The 22,549-nt window shown below is 39.8% G+C and overlaps 1 protein-coding gene across 12 annotated transcripts in view; it reads right to left on the minus strand.

The window, feature by feature from the left end:
* Positions 1–22,300, minus strand: part of Lrrc7 (leucine rich repeat containing 7) — a 486,713-nt gene extending 464,413 nt beyond the window's left edge. For all 12 annotated transcript variants that reach the window (XM_063258479.1, XM_063258496.1, XM_063258477.1 and 9 more), the window contains exon 1: positions 22,137–22,300. In XM_063258479.1, the coding sequence (XP_063114549.1) occupies positions 22,137–22,138 (2 nt within the window). In that variant the 5' untranslated portion in view covers positions 22,139–22,300. The remainder of the gene's footprint in view (positions 1–22,136) is intronic.
* Between the last annotated feature and the right edge of the window lie 249 nt (positions 22,301–22,549).

Genomic DNA, 22,549 nt, shown 5'->3' on the forward strand with positions numbered 1-22,549 from the left:
TTCTCCATTAACTGAATACTAAGTATAATCAAATCTCTGTATCCAGACTACCAAATCTTCATTTCTATGCTTCGTTACTCAGCCTATCTTCCATGCTGCATGCTACAAAGTCAACAAATTTAACTCTTTCAAAAAACAGAGTTTGTAAAAAGCACGTATAGACTCAAACAAGTAGGAATATTTATTTGGGCTGACTTGCCTATCCAGAAGCAGTTGCGTATGAACTCTTTCAATTAATGGAAAATAAATTTGTATTGTTGTCTTTAAAAAGCACTGTGTAAAAAAGAAAAAGTTAAGAACTTGAGAGATACTAAAAAGTAGCTCTTCAAAGTCATCATTTCCAGGTGTGAATCTCTGCCTCTTAAAACCTTGAGAAAGTCACTAATCCAGATCAAGCATTAATTCACATTTTTCATGGGTGAAAATTTGAGAATATAAAAATCCTTTCTCCTACGGACACTGTGAAGCTCCAATACATACCAGGCATTTATTGAAGTACATTTGATAAATGAAAATACTATCTGTTTTCATTAAATAGAAAAGTAAAATGTTTAGCAATTATATTAAGATAAATTCATAAGTTTCCACACTGTCCTCTAAGTGCCAAAATACACGTTAGCCAAAATCTTCAGAGACAGAAAACTATCACAAATTTAGCCCTGCATTCCAAGCAGTCTTTGCCCTGGATCTAGATAGGAAATTTACAGTGGTGTTTGGCGAGCATTAGCTACTTATGATATAATGACTTAAAACTCAAAAGTTATGAAAATGTTCCAGTGTTTCCAAAAGTCAGCTTTTTTTGAGAAAAAAAAAATACTTGCTCACCCTTTTCTCATTTCTTCTGAGATAAACTAATCTCTTTGAATTACGATAAAATCTCAGAACTTTTTTTCATTCTTTGATTCCTTTCGGGAAATGTTCTTTGAATAAGTAGATTTTATGCAATGATTTAATTTCATTTAAAGCTTCCGCTAAATTGAAACATCTCCTTTTCATAGCCTGAAGAGACCCAGGATGCGGCTGCTGTTCAATGTGGCGTGGGGTGGCGTGGAAAAGGAGGGATGAGAAATAACCAGAGGGGTGAGGTGACCAGACAGCTCCTCAGAGGAGCCAAAAGGGGACCATGTAGCTGCCTTTATTCCCCGTACAATGCAGGTGAGGAGAGAAAGACTTGGGTCCATCCCCAGAACCTGTCACAGCAACTTTCACCTAGGGCATGTGATAAGGAAACACATTTTTGAATAAGCATTTACAAGATAAATAGGGGGAAAAATAAAAGTGGAAGTACAGAAGGGGGAAGTCTTTGTATCACCGAGTTATGGCAGTTATGGCTGTAAAGCAGCCTACAGAGACTGCATTTGATGGATCTGATAAACTTGCTAGGGCTTTATTAACAGAAGTGAAAAATGTGCATCCCTTTTTCCATTTGATTCCTGTTTATTTTAATTGAACGATGAAACAGAGAGGTAAAGTATTCATCTAATAGTCGATTCTGAACCACAGATTTGATTTCTGGTAAATTTCCAGGTAATGTGAAGAAGCAAAATATTTATCTTGGTGATACGAGTTATGAAAAACTGTGGAATCACAGGGAATCACAGTCCAAATACTAAGGATCAGATTTACAGACATCCATAAAGTAAATCTATCATGGAAGCTACTGTTTTTATTGTGCTTTATCCATAGGGAGATTACTGAAGAATCCCACAGGTTTGCTTCAAAGCAGGTATATTTTATACTTGCTGGGCAGAGAAGTTTTTCCTCTTGACATCTATGAAGAAACCACTTTTCTGCCAAATAGCTTCTTATCCCCTACCTCTTTCATGAGGTGCCAACATAAGATCTTCTTAGAAACCTTCGACACTGATGTGCAGGCACAGGACTAAATTGTATATAAACCGGAAGTTCTTCAGCAGTAACTGAACATTCCTTCTTCATGTGGCAGTGTCACTGTGTTCGGTTTTGCCTGTCTGCTTTGGAGAAATCTTTGGAAAGTGTCATAGGATAAGATGAATGAGGTTTTATCACTCGCTGGGCATATTATTCTCCCGATACATAATTCACAATCAATAATTAATCATTGTATCCCCTTATTTTAACAGGATTTTTTAGAACTGATTTTTCCTATTTCAATTAACTATGATCATTTCCTGAAAATTAAATTTGAATGTATGGATGTCTCAACTTCCATACATTAAAGCATGAATATTTAAAGAGAGTACTAGCAATAGCTATATGAATTACAACATTCAATGACATGTTATGGAACCTTGAATCTTAAAATGTGTTTTCATATTTACTTTCCTTGAAGAAAGTTTTTCATGTTTGTGAGACTAACAGAGCTCAGAGGGACTACGTTTCTATAATGGTCATACATTGTATGATTTTGAAATCTGTGTCTCTTATTTGGTATTAAGCCTGGACCAATGAATAGACTAGTAGTGGATATGATGTGACAATTTAACCACACAACATAAGCAGATGGGATTGAGCCATGACTTGCATTGTGAGGGTTAGTTTAAAATAGTAAGTTAGAAACTTGGACATGATATCTACTATTTCCTAACCATTCCAAAGATGTGAAAAGCCGCCTTCAATGTGCCACTGAAACCTACTTTGTATCAGTATCTCTTGTCATGGAAGTAGTTTCTAGAAAAGCTTTCCAACCTTCACTGCTGCTGGTAATTTTCAGAGAACAATAGGGCATCCTTACAGAAGATAATTTTCCAAATATTTCAAAAGCCTACGACAGATGGCTGATAAACCAGTAACTGTGAGCTACTGCATTTACTGTCAACATGATTAGACTTTTCTGACGCTGGTTAGTTCTTTTAAGGTCTTTGGAAGAATGCAACACAAAAATATGAAAGAGTAGGAATCTAACTCTAATGAGCACATACTAGGTATTTGGTAACTTTTTCCATTATCATATTACTATTCACAATAACTTCATAAAATAGATATTATTATCCTAGTTTATAGATGAGGACCCTTAGCACAAATCTCATCTTCAGTTACAATCTAGTTAGGGAACCAGCCAACACAAAACCAAAATTGTTATCAATCTTTTTGAAAAACAATGAAGTATGGTAGCTGGTTGACTTAAAGAAAATGTAGTTTTTAAATTTTAAGTGATTGTGATAACTACATTAAGAGCAGATATTTGTGGCTAATTCACAGATAATATTCTTTGCTGTATTTCCTCTCTGTACTCTTCCTGCCCCTTAAAAATGTGGTGTTGGTGGCCTTCACTGCAGAGCAAGAAAATGAAGATAGCCAAGAACAAAGAACTCATTGCTCAGTCTTGCATTTCAAAATAGTGTATAAAGTCCTGATCCAACACAAAAGCTGTAAAGCCAACACTTGCTGGGGAGAGCTTTACCTTAGAACTGTAAAAGCTAAGCAGTAAGTATCCAGCCAGGAGAAATGGTTGCCCATTATGACTATCAGCCACAGAATTCAAGGGTGCGTCACCAAATAAGAGAATTCCATATTCAAAGAAACAGGTGTGCTACTATTTAGACACGGAGTGACTCAAAGCCAAAGAACTCTGCAATAGAGAGTGGTGCATGCTTCACAACATCCCATTAGTAGGATTAAAACGTCAGGGTGGGAGCAACAAAAATATCCACGTAACACCACAGCATTCTTTATTCAAATCTTGTGCTTCTCTTTCCAAAGTCTAACCCTGGAAGTCTGCAATTCTTTTAGCACACCTTGGATTTGTGCTAACTGAGCGACAGGGAATCTGTTTTAGCAGACTGTCGGAGGTCTGCAGACAAGAGCTCCATGGGCCATGCCGCAGTGGGTCCTTCACGCACTAACAAAGTGTGAAAATGTCTTAAGCTGAACATGTCTGTGTGGAGCACAAAGTCCTACAGGGACGGTGGATCTGAAAGGACTAAAAGCTGGGACAAGAGGAACACAGAAAACTGATGCTGGACTGATGAGTCGTCTCGGCAGGTGGTACAGAAATTTTAGAAAGAGCAGGTGGACCAGGGCAGCTGACCCATAGTTCTAGAGCCCTGGCAGAATCCACACAATAGAGCAACAGACAGGTGACTCTCCAAGGATATGTCAGAAACACACAGGGCAACAGCAGCACCACCACCAACATGGACTGTGCTGTTTTAAACCAAAAACCAACTTGATAAATGTGCCAGGGAAAGAGATAAAACAAGCACTACCACAAAGAAAACCTATCAGTTACAGGCCCGAAAAGTTTTATGTTGACACATCAGAGTTTATGACCATGGCTCTACATTTCAGCCTACTAAAATATGAAATTAAAAACATCTTCTCCTCAGCAGTTTTTAAAACATTTCCATTTATTCATCTTGTTTGATTCTCATGGCCAAATAGTCAGGCAAATTAACTATTATGTCCTTTATGCAGATAAGAGAAAAGCTAGGATTGTAAAACCATTTAAAATTTCTTGGCTATTACTTGCTAAAGCTAGAATGCAAACCCAAGTATCACAATGCCAGAGGTATACTTTCTCCCTATTTTGCACTGGTTTTACTTTATTTACTATTTATATGTTCAATTTAGAAAACACAGTCTCTAGTATATTCTTTCAAATACATTCAAGAAGAAGAAATATACATTTTTTAATACAAGGGTGATCACACCACACCTGATAGAATTATATGTATGTTTGTTAGTTGTTGTTTTCCTATTGAACTCATTCATTCTTTTTCTATTCATTTGTTTTCTTTTCAACAGGTGCTGAGTACCCAGAGCTCGGTACACAGAAAAGAGTAAGATTCTATTTCTAGTAACATATGTTCATCCTAGTGGAAAAGAAATAACATAAACAATTAAAATATAACACAATTAGCATCACAGTGGGGATACATGCAGATTAATTTCAAAGCACAGAGGCAAATACCACTAATGTTCCCTGAGATGAAAGAAAGACAGAAAGGCCTCATGGAAGAAGTGAAACTTGGAATTATACTGCAAGAGTAAGAGTTTACTTCTATTTCTGGCAGACGGCAATGCTTGGGTAAGACACAGTTTTATTTCCAGAGCTTCTGATAGCTCAGTACATGTGCACATTAGGGCAGAAGTTATGGTGTAGATCTGTCATCCATGTCAAAGATTTTGGGATCCTGGAATCTATGAGGGTGGCATCAAGTGTCACAAGTGAATTTACACTTCAAAGAGCTTCCAGTTCTAAAAGCCCTCTAGAGGTGAGACCAAGGAAGAGGCCAGAGGACATGAGGGTCAACAGTAGCCAATCTGGAGACACTGGGTTAGGGCGGGGAGGATAATAAAACCTTAACCTGGGAGGGCAAACCTGAGAACAAAGAGTTAAAGAAAGCTGAAAACTATTTAGGAATTAGCCATCATGAAACTGTAAGAAAAAAACATAACAGTAAAGTAAGAATGAATCAAATATTTTAAGTGTGGGTGAATAAATTATAGGCACAATAATTAAAAAGAAGCAATTTAAGAAGACAGTTCTATCACCTGGTAAAACACTATGATACTACATCATATTTACTACATCATATTTTGCCATTTAGGTATTTAAACATATCCCCGGGGGACAAACCACAGCTATCTAGATACTTTTTTTCATGGAACACGCTGAAAACAAGGAAACGGTGCCTTCTACAAATGACATTATTTAAAGCATATGAACATGTAAGGAGTTACTTAGATTCCTTTAGGTCCTATTTTGTTCCTTGGAATTCAGAAAATAGAAAACAAAGGGTTTACCAATAAATGCAGTTTCTTGGCCCTTAGATTTTGTTAGTTAGCAATTAACAAAATACAATACGTTCGAGCAATAGAGAATATGCATTATACTCAAAATGCTAAGAATAAAGGTAGGTAAAAGTGTGTTTTTTTTACGTCAATAGTTTAAGTAAGAAGAAGTGGGTATCAACTAAACTGAAAAAAAAAAAGGAATTTATTTTTCAATTAAAACAAGAGAAAATGATGTTGCCAAAGGCTCCTGGATTATTTGTAAGTAAATGGTAAGCCCTTTCTCACTGACGTCCCTCAACAGCCCGTGTGCGCACAGCTGCTCTGTATAACCTACAGGTCAGTCCTTAAAGAGTGACCCTCACCCAGAGTCTCACAGCTGGGGAAGGCGACGCAGAAACCTTGCTCCTGCCCCAATCCCCACTCTGTCTTCACAGCGAGTCTTTATAATCAATAGAACATCTATTTTGCTGTGACTTGGAGACAATTTAATGGGGCTGTTAAAGAAAAAAATTCAATAGAGTAGGAATTCAATAAATGCTGAGGAAGTACCACTTGTTAGTCTTCAAATAGTGGTGCCCAACTTCCTAAGCTCCTCTTGGTGGTCTCCAATGACACAAGGGAGCTCATGGTTTTGCCTTTGCCCTCTCTCATGGAGAATGGGGCCAAGAGTAAGGCAGAGGGAAGAAGGTTTGGATTCAAAGCCTACCCCAGCAGAACAGACATCTGTGGCTGCTCCCCCACACCTCTCGGGAGGCACAGAGGAGTCTCATTGGAGGACCCAGCTCAGTTCCAATGGAGCAAAACATACGTTTCAAGAAGGCCCGGAGAACAGGGAGAAAGTTGAAAGTGGAACTGACCATGGCAAGCCTCAGTGTACTCAACAGAAACTTTATGAGTAGAGAAACTATTGAGGATTTCTGAAAAAGAAAATCAATTCGCAAAAATCAGACATTCACAAAGATCAACCTGACTCATGGGTAAAGGAGACGACAGAAGGACCAAAGGCAGTAATCCTGTTCTTACAGGCAGGGATGGAGGGAGATGAGAATTAAAAAAAAAAAAAAAATCTATTAAATAAAGCAATGAGTTAAATTGAAAATAATTTAAATTAATTTTATTTGAGAATTTTGATTTATCTCCTAATATAATCAGAGATAGGGAGGCTGGCCAAGAGTCAGACCCACTCTTATTACTTCCTCTCCTTAACAACCATGGATCCAAACAGACAGCAAAACTTACCATTTTAAGAATCCCTTTTTGGAAGCTAAGACTTTTAGTAGTTGGTATTCATCTGTGGTAGAAAGGAAGCAAAGGGATTATCTTATAAATGTTTAAGATAAACAACGGAACAGCTTGCTAATTAAAAAATCTTGAGATTTATTTCTTAGTAATAGTTTTTATGTAGTTTTTTCTGAACTCTGTGGCTGTCTGTGTCATTCTGACAAGGTCAGCTCCTTTAACCAGCTTCAAGGGTTTTATCACACATTATATTTCCAAGAAATGTTTACTCTCCTGGCCCACTATGTATTCTTGACATCTTTGGGCTCTTCCGAAGCTTTTTTGTGTTTATGGTGCCAATCAATATTAGCATCACAGGTTACTCATAATTGTGACTCAATTTATGCTTACATACAATTCATTCTTTCTCAAAGCTTTAAATTTCACTAAATAAATGGTAAAGATAACACTTGAGAAAAAAGATTAGAATATTCTAGAATGTGTAATAAAATCTCTTTACAATACTCCAAGTTTCCCATAATAGGTAGAAATAATTCTTTAGTCTATAAACTGCATATAATTCCCCACTCTGAAATGGCACAAAGAACTTCAATGACTTATATGTTACCCTTTTCATAAGACTCATTATTTGCTCAGAGTTCATACAGATTACACCAGGAAAAAATATTATACATACATACATATGTATTTCTCTAAATGAGTTACTGAGATGATACTAAGTCTCAAATAAAAATTAACTTTTTTCCTCTCTTACTCCATTTATATATAAGTTCCTATCAGTAGTTTTGTAAACGCTTGATAAAACTTCAAAAGATCAGGAAGACCCCACTGTACATAAGCACAGGATTTTACATGCAAGGAACATTCTGTGTAGCACTCTGCTAACACGGAAAGCATTAAAGAGGACGTGATAGCAGAGGCTTCCTCCAGGAGCAACCACTCAGTTCAAACAGGGAGATGCGACAGACGCTAACAGATGAACGGAGCGATGAACCAGACTTCTAGGTGTAAAGATCAGACAGTAGCAGGAAACTTGTCTTTTTTCAAGAAGATGATTTTTCTGAGCGTGGAGGAAGCAAAGATGGAATACAAACAATAGCTGGACTTGGGGCTTTGTAAAGAAAATGACTAATCTGGTCTTTATCTCCAAAGAAATAGCAAACCCAGTGATCTCTGTACCTAGGGAGGGCGTAGAGTGATCTCAATGCACGCCCAGAGTGTCACTAAGGTACCTGTGCAGGACTGCTTTTCTTAAATCATCTGATCATCGCGGCATTTACGTGAAATTATCATTGTGCTCGTGTGAAACATGGCTTATGACATGGAAGTTAAAAGACATGTCTTGAGGTCATTTATCCAGTTCCCAGCAGCAAAATGTTTAAACCTACGACTCTGATCTGGCTGCAGATCAAATGCATATCACCAGACCACAGATGCCAGCAAAAAGTAATTTTGACAGATATTTTTAAATTTGGAAGGCAGGAGCAGCAGATGGAAAGACAGATGAAACAACCAAGAGTAATAAGAATTCATGTCATCTAAAATAGAAGACCCTCCAAAGGACCCCACATATTTCTGTGTTATGGGATATCACAGAAGAATTTCTGAGGAAATTTTTATACCCATTTCTGCTTCTGAAGCTATTTTATTGCTGATTAGCCTACAGATCACTTCCACAAAAAGTATTCTATAGGATATTTAGGGTTAAAGAAGTAAAAGACTATAATCTCTGACAAGTCCCAAAACCAAAGTTATCCTCATGAGTCATACTGATCACAATGAGTAAACCATTTCATCTGCCTGAGTCCCTTCAAACTGTATTCTCCACCCTTTTGCCTAATCAGCCTGATGCCAAGATATTATGAGGCAAAGATAGCATCATAAATACCTTTCTGGCCTGGAGAGGCCTCGAATACACACGGTAATGGGGCTGATAAAGTGGACTTCATTGAGTCTTCATGTGGGTAATATCACCCTTTGCCAATGAAACAAAAATGAGAGCTACTGAATGAAACACACCCCACTTTGTACTCATGACTGAAATAACTCTGTTCAACCCTGAGGCCTGAGATCGTGGGTAATCTACAGCTAAAAATAACAGAAACACTTACATGTGTACACAATTTCCCAAGTCAGGGACTGAGAAATTATAAAATAATTACACTTTGATAAGATAGCTCATGAACACAAAACACAGCCATTTTAAAAACAGCAGTTCCATTTGTCTCTGGAATTCTTTGTAATATTTCACTTGATAAAAGTGTTCCATGATCATAAAAATATCTGGAAATTACTATCCTAAAGGTTACCATGTCATCTTTCAAAGTAGAATTCCAACTGGTTTCAAAAGAACACTAAGGATATAAAAATGTGAATGTTCTAATCTATGTGCTTCTGAAGAATTTAATTAGAAATACTTCCCAATTTAATGACTCCATCTACTAACAAAACAAAAATGTGTCTTTGTCAAGATGAGGTTCATAATAAATCATATTTATAATCCAAATCTTTAGATGCAGTAGATGTGAATAAAAATGAAACAGACAAGGTTTTGAATACTAAAAAGAATTTCAGGCTTTATGAATTCAAAAGTACCATTAAAAACTGCAAAGTATATCTATTCTTAAAATCTGAGCCAAACCACAAATTCCCCAGACCTTGATAAGAAAATAAAACTTTGTGTCATAACTTTCAATGCTTAAAAACATACAAATTTCTGTTCCCCTAAGCTAAAATAAGTTGTTACTCATCTAAATTTTCACACGGATGTTATTTTTTTCCAAGGGACCCTCAACCTAGGGAAACAGAGAAGGGCAAAGGAAAGGTAACCCATTTGAGAAATTTATGAAATGCATCTAGACTCTATCAAGGAAGGAAATAGCAAAGCATACTGAGAAGTCCGACTGCATCTCAGAGCTGCCCGCTGGCCAGAATCCAAAAGCCAAGGCAGAAAGCTCGAAACACAACAGTTTGGTGTCATTCGTTACACTGTGACCTTCGATGCTCGTCTACTTGAAGGCAGTTAAGAGGTAAAAACTATTTTGTACATCCGTGCAAATGCTTACTCCACCACCCAAGAGCTGGACAGAGATCTGTCAGTTCCTAATGGCGTTGCTGAACCTCCGTGCCAGCATGGATGCTTAACCCTTTATCTGCGTGCCAGGCCAACAGGGTCACATGAGTTGCTTTGACAGATCTATTTAAATGGTCATCAAATCCGCTATGTGCAGGCAGATGCCCTTCTTCTCATCTCAGAAACCAGGTGTACAAGGAACAGGAGTCAACTGTTCTGTCCAAACTGTAGAGCAGGCCAGAAAAGGATGCAAGAAACCAGTGCTCACAAGGAATGGGTATGCATCGTGCTCCTTTTGCACACCAAAAAATAATTAAAAGAAAATCAAGATAACAATACAAGCAAGTCACTCTTTTGCATATCCAATTTTCATTCCTTTGAAAACTTACTTTTCTTAAAGAAGCTTTGTTTTCTTTACTAAAGTATTCCATACATTTCTAGAAATTTTTATATAGCTGTTTATTTTTATTAATTGATGCTTCAATATGTCAGTCAGTTATTTAATTTCCATCATATTAGTGCCGGTGTTCTAGCTTACACCTGAATAAATTAGATACCTCTCCAGCATTCTCCAGGCAACACACTGTATCTCATTCTATCCAGTTTCTCATGCTTGAAATCTTGGAATGATCCTGGACATGGCACTTTTTAATCCACTCTATCAGCTCAGAATGAATCCAATACCTTACACAAAGAAATTTCAGTATCATCTACCTCTTTCAATTTCTACTACCAAAATTCTAACATTTTTTTGTAGAGGAATTGAACTCATGACCTCACACTTGCCAGGTGGGCGCTAGCCACTGAGTTACCTCCCTGCCACTAACTTAATTTTTATGATAAAACTTTTCCCGATGGTACATGAATAAGAAGATATATACATCCTGGTTTCTCTGATTTGCTTATGAATCAGAAGACATCACTGAGATTTTAAGGTCAGCAGCATAAATCTTAAACTTCTACACTATCAAAATACATTGTTTGTGCACAAAATTACAAACTGAGAAAGTCCAAGTGCTTAAAATTTTTAAATGTCTACAAATGAATTTATATCTTTTAAATAACTCTTATAACTTGAATCAATCGTGAACTATAATACATGTATATATGAAGAACTAAGAAGTGTGCTCAGATAGCATCAAAAGTCATGGCACAACATACTGGAACCCAAAATCCACCTTCACTAACTACAACTTCACTTTCAAGTCAACAGGAAGGAAATGCTACAGTTTTTATAGTTACAAACGATTCCCCAAATCTCAAAATAACAACACTTCATTTCTTGCTTAAATGCTGTGTTGAATTCACGTGCACTGGCACAACTTGATTTGGTGTAGCTGTGTGCAGACCAGGCTGAGGCAGGCTCTTTCCTGGTACCGGCTCCTGTGATTGTTACATCAAGCGATGGCCAAATAACACACTGAGTCATGAATCCTTCGGCACAGAGGAACTGCTCCTCATTTGCTGCTGTTGATGATGTTTGCTCTGCATTGGCCGAAGTGACTAACATGCCTAATTCCCAGGAGGAAAAGTGAAGCACAATCCCATGACGTCCTCAGAAAGGAAAGAGAAGAACAAATTGAGATGAATGGCACTAAAGGCTGAGCAGTCCCTTGAAGGCACTCAGTAGCACCAGGAAAACCATTCAGTCATAGATGCACATTTTTTCTGCACTAGGCTGCAAGCCAGTTTCCTATGATAACCGAAAATCAAATGAGCCCCAATATATGTGCTGGTTTGGGGGACAACTATTTAAACACTTAATGCTAGAAATGCTTGTGCTAACCACTGACATATCTCAGAGAAATAAAAGAACTGGAAATGATCGTTTGGTGATTACACAAATGGCACTGTTTAAAGGTTTAATCACTTTTAGAAAGGTGGAGAATACAATCAGGAGCTTCTTAAGTTATATTAAACAGCTATATATTCAATATATTTTACATTCAACTAATTACTATAAAAAAGCATCAGCCAATTAACAGTAATCATTACTCAGCTGGAAGGTAAATGTCTCACTTGCCTCACATGCAGAAGGGGAAAGTGCAAACCTTTCAGGCAGCATCTCTGGGGTTTTTGTTGCCTTTCTTTTCCATGTAAATGTTAGCAGCCACTACATTTTCAAAACCTAAGATTGGCTCATTAGACTATAATTCTTAACTCCCAGGACAATATCCTATCTTCTATCAATAGCCAGACAGTGATGGTAAAACCATCAGGTAACATGTAAGATACGAACATATTCATCAGTGCTCCCTGAGCCCCAATATGACTTTGTCTTCCACGCTCCTATTTTCCCCACACACAATCATACAAAGAAATCCTGCCAGGAATAAAAGGGGAAGGAGATTAAGAACATATTCCTTTCTACCAGTTATGGATATTTCTGCACTGGCAAAGAAGGGAAGGGCTCTTTAGGCTTGGGGCTACCTTGGTTGCCACTGGGAATGAGACAAGTGATGAGCAGATCCCTGAGACTGAGTGCAAGCACTCACTACTACAGTGAGAATGTGCCCATTAAGACCCATGTTAAAATGTCACCCCTGGGATGAGTTCCCCATCCCCCCTCAGGGTCCCACGCACACAACACAAGCTCTCTATCACGTAGCTCATGCCCAGTCTTCTTCTGTGAAGTAATAAAAGATGTGACTAGGTGCAGATTTTAAGAGGTGATCAGAAGATGGAGGGTGTAGCTCAGTGGTAGAGGGTTTGCCCAAGACCCAGGGTTCAACAGAATCCACAAGTGATTAGATGAGGACACAGCCCATTCACAGATGAATGAATTGATGAGCTGTCCAAAGAGTCTCTGTCCCTTGCATGTAACACTTTCCCCATGCGATCCTCACATTGCTTTGGGGCTTCTGCAGAATCTTTATTAGCAAGAAAGCCGCAGGGCCTTGTACCTCCCAACCCCCAGAATTATGAGCTGAACAAATCTACTCTCTATAAACTATCCAGTCTTTGGAATTCAGTCAGACTAACAGGCAATGGACTAAGACACTGGTACCTTACTTAGCAGTCACCATCATATTGTATCATGTGGGTAAATTTACACTGATTAATCAACAGCCAAGGTATACGAACTGTCAATTGCTACCGAAGACAGTGCTCTTGGTGTGAGTCATAGATAAACTTTAGAGCAGGGAACAAAAAGAGCAAGTTCTTGGGAATAAGAGGTTGACATATGTATCCACTTACACAAACATTTTAAAAGCAGCCCTTCAACACTGTTTGTATAGGTTTTGTCTCAGCTCCTCACTCACCAGCACATTTTAATTTATGCATTCTTAAGACATTTACCGATGGGTTTTCTGTACGAGTGGCGAACTTCCAGCATGTAAACCACAGCAGGCCACATGCATCACTGAAAGCTCTGAGAGGTTCACCATCGCTGTCTGTTACGCTATCTTTCCTTAAAGAAGCCAATTATGATATTCACGTAAACGATGCATACCCTACCTGAGTATGGAATGTGAGTGCCTTACTCTGTGTATTCACCTTTAATGAAGTATATCTGCTTGATGATTTTTATAATGGAAAATAAACACGGGGATAAGTTCCAGGAGTTTCTTCCTGTACCAACATATAAAAGAGTATCTCTGCAATCACTTCTTTAGATCCTATGTTGACATTTACTGTGTTAGAGTTTTGAGGTCATGATTTTGTCTGCAGAAAGCAAACCTTACGAAAATCGAACAAGCAAGCAAACCCTAAACATGGTTTTTATTAGATTGCATTGTTAAATAGCATCTCAGTAAGTTAAATTCAATTAAAACTTCCGAAAGGCAAAAGCGGATATCATGACGGGGAGTAAGTTCAAAGCTTGGGCTGGAAGAAGCTCCCATCTCGTCTTACCATTAACACACAGGCATTCGACACTCAGATTTCTTGTGTGAATCAGTGTGTGGGATGCAGTCCCAGAAGCAGAAGCGTGTTCCATTCCATCATACCCTCCCTCCCGGGCACAGTATGCCACAGCCAGCACAAGCAACAGCATTCCACAAGTGCAGCCAAGTTACTATGCTGCTATGCAATGTACGAATTTAGACTTCAGGACGTTTCTTTAATTTTAAACATTATTTGCACTAAGAAGTTTTAATCTGCCTTTTTAAGATTATTACATGGGACTCTGAAGGTACAGCTTGCTTAATCAATACTTTTGTTTGTCAACTTTTTATATTTGTCTACAATGTAAATATATATTTTAGGAAATTTATACCATCATTTTGAAAAAGTTCTATAATAGCTTTTAGTATATTTGGTCAATATATTGAAAAACATCTTTCCCTAAATTTCCCAGAAATTTAAAGCCTCTGGAAAACGTGGATTGATAATTTTAGCATTAAAAAAAACATTAAGTGAAACATTTGAGACATTAATACATATTTCAAGTATGTCTTATGACAGAAAAAGTAAGTTATAGTAGATCTTAAGTATTTTAAAGGAGTTTGTTATTTCAAAGAACCCTTCATAATGTGACCTTCTGAGCTTTCTTAGCATATTTACCACTTGCAGAAAACAAATGAGATATTTGAGGGCAGAAAAAGCTAGCAAGCAAACAAATATAAAGAAGGACCCACAGAAGGATGAGAACCACCCACAGGGAGGGTTCTGTTTCCCAAACTCCACCTGTTATCATATTTTGTCTTTCTTACTAGAATGCCCTCCTAAAGGGTTACTATCACTTTAAATCATTCTTGTTTTTTGTTAGGAAAACTCATTGATTGGGCTTTCATAATACTAGCACTTTTAGAAGAAAATTCATTTACTTAACATGAACTGAACATTTTTCCATCATCCAATTTTCTTTTAGCTGGAATTATCATAAAGGAATCAATAATTGAATAGAACTTTTTAACTCTCATTAAGAGAGGACACAGTATCCAAATTTAGAATACTTCGATATTAATGAAAATTAATTCTATATTTCTTAAAGGAAGGCATCTTTTTAAAAATAGAATGTTTAATGGATGTTAAATTTATTGCACTATGGTCTGCCTAGACAGTCAAATCAAAGTAGAAAGATAAGGCAATTGTCCAAAAAACTTAAGCCAAATAGAAAGTCAGGGAAAAATTCAGGCCAAAAGTCAAATGAAAAAGAAATGTGTTTTGGATGGTGTCATGCTGTTGGCTGCTGACACTAATTAGATCTAGTAGGTTAGAGTCCCTTTTCCTCTTTCACTTTGCTCAGGTAGATAAAGGGTTCTAATACTTCCAAGGGTGCTGCTTATTGCTTCAGGTGGACAGCAGATGTGGTTCCAATGTTTTTCCATGATGGCCCTATGACCTGAGACAAGGAAGCAGATTTAGCTGGGCCTCAGCAATCTGTCTGATAAAGTGAAGCCCTTTTTAGTTCCTTCCAGCTCTGAATTGTCACAAACTCGAGACACAGTAAGATTACAGCCAGGTGTGTTGGTGTGGTGAAATACAGCCATTTCAGCTGTGTATGTGTGGTGTACACCCAAAGTTCAATAATCCAGTATTACCCCAAGGACATCACTAATATTTAACATTCATTTGAAGTTTAACTAGCTACTGGGTTTAATTACAATCACTTTTATAATTGTTTTAAGAAATTAATCACACTTGTAGAGACGAGAATTCACCATGGCCTAAATTACACTGATCCACAATAACACTGGACAGTAAATACTGAATGGAATAAAATTGCTCAAAATACGTGGCCTAAGGTACATTTTCATTCTGCAGGACTCTGTAAAGTGCCTACACACAGAACACTCTATGGACAATACTACAGAAGTTCATTTGCACTTTTACACTATTTTAGTTACATCATCTATATTATATTAATTCTTTAAGTGCAGCTGGTATAATTTAGCTCACCTTTTCAGTACAAGAAATGTCTTCATTACACTTAGGCACTATCTCAACAATGTTCATTTCTTGCTTTATCTTCTCATACCCCACAGCTTAATAATGCAGCCAGGATTCTGCAAAATATTTTGCTACTATACAAAGCTATCTCTTTCAAAATATGATAATAGCATGAACATCCAAAATTATTTTCCTTAACGATTAAGTCCAACAGCTCCTTTCTAACTGTCTGCCCACATTTTCTCTGTTAGCTCTGTTTTACTGTTTTTTTTACCCTAGTATCATATTTTTCTCTTTCTGCCTATGAAATCTCATAAAGAAGCGATAGCACTTACACTATCAGTTTGTTTGATTCTTTTCAGATCAGCTATCTCTTCTGTAACAGAAATGATAGCTTCTGGCTTGTTCTCATAATATTTCATGACTTCAATTCCACACAATTTCTTTCCTTTGACTGAGCACAAATACACACATATACACACAGTTCTGTTCAACTACACACACTCATTATGCTACTATTTTGGGCCCAATGTAACTATCTCCTGGTTTTCTTTCTTTTTTCTTTTTTCCTTTTTGGTAGCAGGGATCAAACTCAGGACCTTATGCTTACCAAGCAGGTGATTGTGCCACTGAGCTAAACATGCAGCCCCTATCTCCTGCTTTTAAATATGCTTTCAACCTTACTGAAAGTGAAATACAGGGGCTGGGGATTTAGCTCAGTGGCATAAGCGCCTGCCTTGCAAGCAGGCAGTCGTGAGTTCGATCCCTGTACCCATAAAAAGGAAAAAGACAAAAAGAAAAAAAAAAAAAAGAAAGAAAGTGAAATATAGCAAAACTACCCTGGTGCCTCTGAAGAAATAGTCTTCAAAAAACTGATGCAATAGCATTGTTAAAATATTTAAACAGATCATGTCAATGAAAATATAAATTTTAATACTTCATCTTTGGTAACCACTATTCAAGTATAATAAAGTAAAATAATACCTTATATATTTTCAGTACTTTGTCAAAGCAATAATCAATGCCATGAAAATGAGTGTATACAGAAAGTCCTAAATGTACTTATCGATTCCGTATGTCTTTGAGTGACAAATGATTTGTCTATTATGATTAATAATTTAAATAGCCTATGTGATACTTCTCAAGGGACTTATTTATCAACTACATCATCATAGTTTCAAACTAGGTGACAGCTACAAGTTCAAAACCTACTTCACTGAAAACGTCCGGAATGTATTTTTGTATGACAGGTTCTAATAAGAATGTTTCTGTCATGAATTAATCATGCTATGGAAAAAAGGAACAGTGTTTCTTATATTAAAGGACGGTCACGGAAGTAGCATGGTGCATTGCTGTCACATGTAGATCATTTTGAAAGGCAAGATAAAACCTTAATTCTTATTTATAAATTAGGAAGCTGTTCGATGACTACAGATTTCAGCTATTTGATATTTTGTCAGTAAAGGAGGGAGCCTGGTAGGGGGGCGTGGTCTCAGAAGCTAAATCCTTGGCCCATCACTTCCTTGCCATGTGACACAATCTTGCCACTTAGGGTACTGGAGTCTGAAATGGTGAGAATGGTTTGCCTAAGAGGATTCTTTGGAAAACAAAGGAGCTGCCCCAGAGGTGTCCAGGTAGCTGTCACTGTGGGCCTGGTTCAGGTAATAGTATCACAAGGGAAGCAAGAGGGCAAGCGATGCCCAAGGATGTCTCAATCTACTCCTTGAACACCAAGACCGGAAACAGAGAGATGTGATTCTCTAAATGGCATTCCTTAAAACGCAGGGTGCCACCACCACCCTCCCCCCCCCCCCCCCCGCACAACCACACACAACCGCAGCCTACTGAAGAGACACTGATTCATACCAAGAAGTTTACATTGCATTTCTCCAAAATATTCACACCAACTCTTGTGTTGCACTTTGTTGTATAACTGTACTGTTACTATAACTTGGCAATTATTACTCCATTTTATAGTTTTAAAAGAGGCTGAGTGAAATCACTGGCAATTACATTTTATTCTAAAATCAAAGGTTTTTTTTGTTTTGCTTTACCTTCTTAACAATTTCCTAGTGTTGTTTCTATTAAAACACAAATACTTCTAATGATTAAAACTTTACTTGGGAGAATGCTGATTTGTGGTCTCCCTCTTCCAAATGTTGTTGTTCTATAAATTCTGAGTTTTCATGGCCAATCCACAATTCAGTATTTTACGATAGATGCAGATGTGGCTAAATTAAAGAAGCCAATCTGAAAATATGGCATACTCTATGATTCTCCCTGTAGAACACTCTGGAAAAGGAACAGTAAAAAAGTTCACTGCTTAACAAGGTTTCGGGGGAGGGAAGGAGCCTTGAACCTTGATAGCCTTGAGCACATTTAGGACAGCAAAGCAATCTATGTGAGATTAAAATAGTGGATAAATGTTCTTACACATGTGTCAAAGCCCACAGAACATGTAACAAAGAGAACCCTAATATAAATATGGCCTTGGATTGACAATGTGTCCATGAAGGTCCACTGATTACAATAAACATGCCACACTGGTAATTTCAGAAAAGCCTGCTTCTATGTTTCCTCGTAGTAGAATATAATTGTTACAGCACAGGTTTAAATTGCTATTTTAACATTAAATTTTATTTTTTTAATATTGAAACTTCAAAGGGTTCCACAGAAGATCCCTAAATTTAAAAAGGTTCAAGGGGAAAAGCTCAGAAGATCCTAGATTCATCTCCAGTGTATCTTTTCTTGAAGATAGGAATTACTTACTGCTCAAAAGCTTTGTCCAACTAAATGTTCTACGATACAGACTTGAATCAATGATTTTCCCAGATTTCTCTTGCAAATTCACATGCACAATTAGGTTCCCTCCAAGTGAGCTGTAGATGGTATTCTATAAAGCAGCCATTGTTACTGACAAGAATAAAATATTCCAGTGTCTTTCATAGCTGGTGTGGTTATTATAATTGTTTTGTTCAATGGACATTGTCTGATTCCAAAGGAAACATTTTCCAAAAAATTGCAAAAAAGATTGAACAAGAGAATACACTAACAAAGATGATTCACATGGCGATTTATGAAAAGTGAACTCCTCTTCCTGCACTTTAGTAATTTGGGTATGGAATGAAGTTAGCATATGGGCTGTGTGACCCAGTCTCACAATAAGGGCACAGTGATTCAGAAAGTAAAATTGCATGTCAATGGGTGAAACAGTGACACACCAGTTAAAATCTAATATTGTCAAGTTTTGGTTGTTCCAAGTATTGTCAAGTTTTTGGTTGTTCCAAAAAGGGGTATTTTAAGACATAACCAAGGAGACTAGGTTGTAAAACAAATATTGCCATTCATTACAGATTGGAATAAGAGATACATAACAAATACTCCTGGGAATTAACACTATAGATAACATGGTTAATGACTTTTGCAACTGTAAAAAATTCATAATACTGTATTTCCATAACTTTTAAAAATCCAAAGGCAACAGGCACAAAAAACACTTTAAGCTTCTTCTCTGTACTTTATATAGAGGAATTAGAAAAATTAAAAGCTCACAGAAACAAGTGAAATGACATTTTAATTAAGAACATCTTGCAGGCAGCCTAACACTGGGCTGGAATTCTGACTACAACATGGCTACTGTAATTGGATCAGGTTCATTTCTATATGGAGTTGTTTCTAATTCTGAAACTGCATTATGTTCAGGCACAAGCCATGAAGAGCGCAAGGGTTGCCATGGTTAAGTCTACATCTTTTCTTGGTCAGTCAATGTAAAAATAAAATGCATCGAGAACTCTCACCTCAGAATATGTTGTGGAAACTGCATATGCTTTCTTTACCAGGGCATATTAACATGATGCAATGTACCACGGACAGAAATAACCCACATTTAAAAAAAAAAAAAACAACTTTAGCCTACTAAGATGCCTTGTAAAACATGAAGTCCAAATGACAGAGGCGATCTCCAAGTCACAGAACCCTGATTCAGCCTTGGGTGGAGAACTAGTTCAACTTCCACTGAATTAACAGATTCCAGGGCATTCCACAGGCCTGACACACTTTGGGCACTCCGAAGGTAGACCCTGCTAAACACACATGCATGCACTTCAATCCTGTGACTCTTCTGGGAGAATAAAATAATAATCCCAGGTTCTCTACTCCCTCCCTCTTTCCCTGGTGTGATCACTAGTTTCCAAGAATCCAGGACATGACAGCTTCACATTCTTTCGGGGGAAAAAAAAAAAAAAATCTCCAGTAAGTCAGCTTCAGGCTGCTTGAATTGAAGCATGACACTGGGAGGTGGCACGATCTGCTGCCAATGACAGCAGGTGCTGAGGCGCTGGGAAACCCACGTGTGCAGAGGCAGGAGAACTTTCCCACTAGCGTCTCCCACGGAGAACGCCTCCCATAAAAACAGGGGCCTGATGGGGCAGCATTGGAGATGCAAGGTGGGTATTAAAAAACAAAATGTGACAGGAGGTTCCAGGAGCTTCAGGGACAACTCTCTGAGACCTGTGCTCTGTTCTCTCCTCTGGTCAACTTTATCCTCCTCCTCTTCCTCCTCCTTCTCCTCCTTCTCCTCCACCTCCTCCACGTCCTCTCCGCTCCTCCACTTTCTCCTCCTCCCCATGCTCCCTCCCTCTCCCTTCCCCCTCCTCCTTCCCTTTATTATGACTGTTTCCTTTAAAGGAGGACTCCAGGAACTAGGATGCTAAGCATCCATGGGCTGAGCCTGGAACAAAGAAAATCCAGTTCCTAATACTGTATCTCTCTCCCCTCGGAGGGATCACGTGTCCTGCTTTCTATGGAATGCACTCTGCTCGCCCACGCTGTAAAATCTCTATTGTGCTTGGAAATTCTGCCCAGGTTAAAATGTGCTCACAGATTGCTTTCCCTCCATCCAGAGAGCCTCTGGGCCACGGTTCCAGGTATGCCCAGCTACCTGCTGACCCAGTTACAGGGCAGGTAGACTGGGTGGGGTGGAGAGCGCCTCGGAAAAGTGGTCGTGGAGAGCAGGTGGAGAACCGACCCTGGCTCTTCCCGACTCCCACCCACCTCGCCTGCCTTTTGTAATTCCCAGGGAAGGAAAACTTCGACAGGAACTTGGGAGTCACAGATGGATCCCCTCCCAAGCCGCCGATCCCCCAGAGTTGCGAAAGTGACCCCTTCTTTCTCTTCCCTTCCCCGCCTCGCACTGCGCCCTTGCGCCCAACCCGATGGCTTTGTGACTCTCCCGGGGAGGAGACAGCGCTGCCAGAGAGGAGAGGGCGGAGGCGGGTCTTTTATTCAGCCCTGAAGGCCGAGAGAAGTAGTGTCACGAAGCAATTCCGCAGCCGCCCGGCCGTTGTCAGGAAGTCCCACTATTTTTCCAGGCGATGTGTACAACCACCAGCCCATTTTCGACTCTCTCTTTTAAAAACCCTAGTAAGACTGGAGACTCCGGTAGGCGACCTAAGGTTCCCAGAGCCTGGGCAACAGGGTCTCCCCGGTCCTATAGGGTTTCCCTCCCTCTCTCCACGCAGGATTTGAACAAGTCCTGCATCCTTAACGACTCGGAGAGGAGGCGCACAGGGGCCCAGGCCGGGCTGGGAATAGCGCAGGTCCACTAGCTTCCCGCGAACACAAAGGAGCCCTGTGGGCTGGAGTTGCCAGGCGCAGGGCGAGGGAGGCTCTTTCTCTCCGACTCCGGAGGAAAGCATTTACCCCACTGCACCCCACTTTCTGCCCTCCTAGTCTTTCATGCTTCTTGACCCTCTGCATCCCCCAAACCCCACCTTGTCCTCTGAATCCTCAAATGTCATAAAGACAACGAATTGCATTTTAACCAAAGATCAAAGCAGCAATACAACACCTGCTTAGATGAGGAACAAGCGAGACCTGCCACAAGTGTGTGTGTGTGGCCAACACGCGCTGCAGCCTTCACATGTCTCTGGGGAAAAGATGACCAGAGACCCCCAAAGAATAGAGGTGCAAGGCCTAACCTCCGCTGGACCCGTAGTCCGGGCAGCAGCGTCCAGCACTCGCTTTTACCTTTCCTTTTCGCAGTATGTAACCCTTTAGGGTTTCTCCCCAGCCAGCCAACGGCTCGCTACTCCCTTGCACGCGCCCCACCAGCACCCAGTTTCCAGATGCCCCGCAGCTCAGCCCCCGCCGCCGCCTCCTTGGCTACCGCACCGGCAGCTTCGGGAGAGCCCATCCTCGCGGGGTCCCGCACACGCCTCCTGCATCCAGGCCCCCCGACCACCCCCGCGGCCACCACGGGCGCCCCACTCACATCGCCCGCAGGAGAAGCTGCCCATGAGGTTCCGGAGAGCGTGCGCTGTGCAGCTGCCGAGGATTATTCCTTAAAGTGCCGGGGGGTCTGCAGTGGAGTGGGCACGCGGGTCCCGAGAGGAGGCGGAGGCGGGCGAGGGGATTCCGACCAGGTGCCACGCTAGACCATGGTGTCGCCGGCGCCCTTCAGGTGGCCGGCTGCAGAGGTTCCCGCGGGGAGCGGCCGGGGAGCCCGGAGCGCCGCGGGGGGCAGGCGCGCGTCCCCTCCCCGGCCTCCGCCTGCCCAGCGCGCCGCGCTAGCGACCGCAGCCCCGGCGGCGGCGGCGGCGGCGGCGCGGCTCCCTCCCCGCCCCCAGGAGGCTCCACACACAATAAATCCTGGGAGGAGAAGCGACGAGCAGGAAGGGCGAATCG

The sequence above is a fragment of the Cavia porcellus genome, unplaced genomic scaffold (genome assembly GCF_034190915.1).
Source record: "Cavia porcellus strain 051 isolate PalLab524CR breed Dunkin Hartley unplaced genomic scaffold, mCavPor4.1 scaffold_1, whole genome shotgun sequence".
Lineage (NCBI taxonomy): Eukaryota > Metazoa > Chordata > Mammalia > Rodentia > Caviidae > Cavia > Cavia porcellus.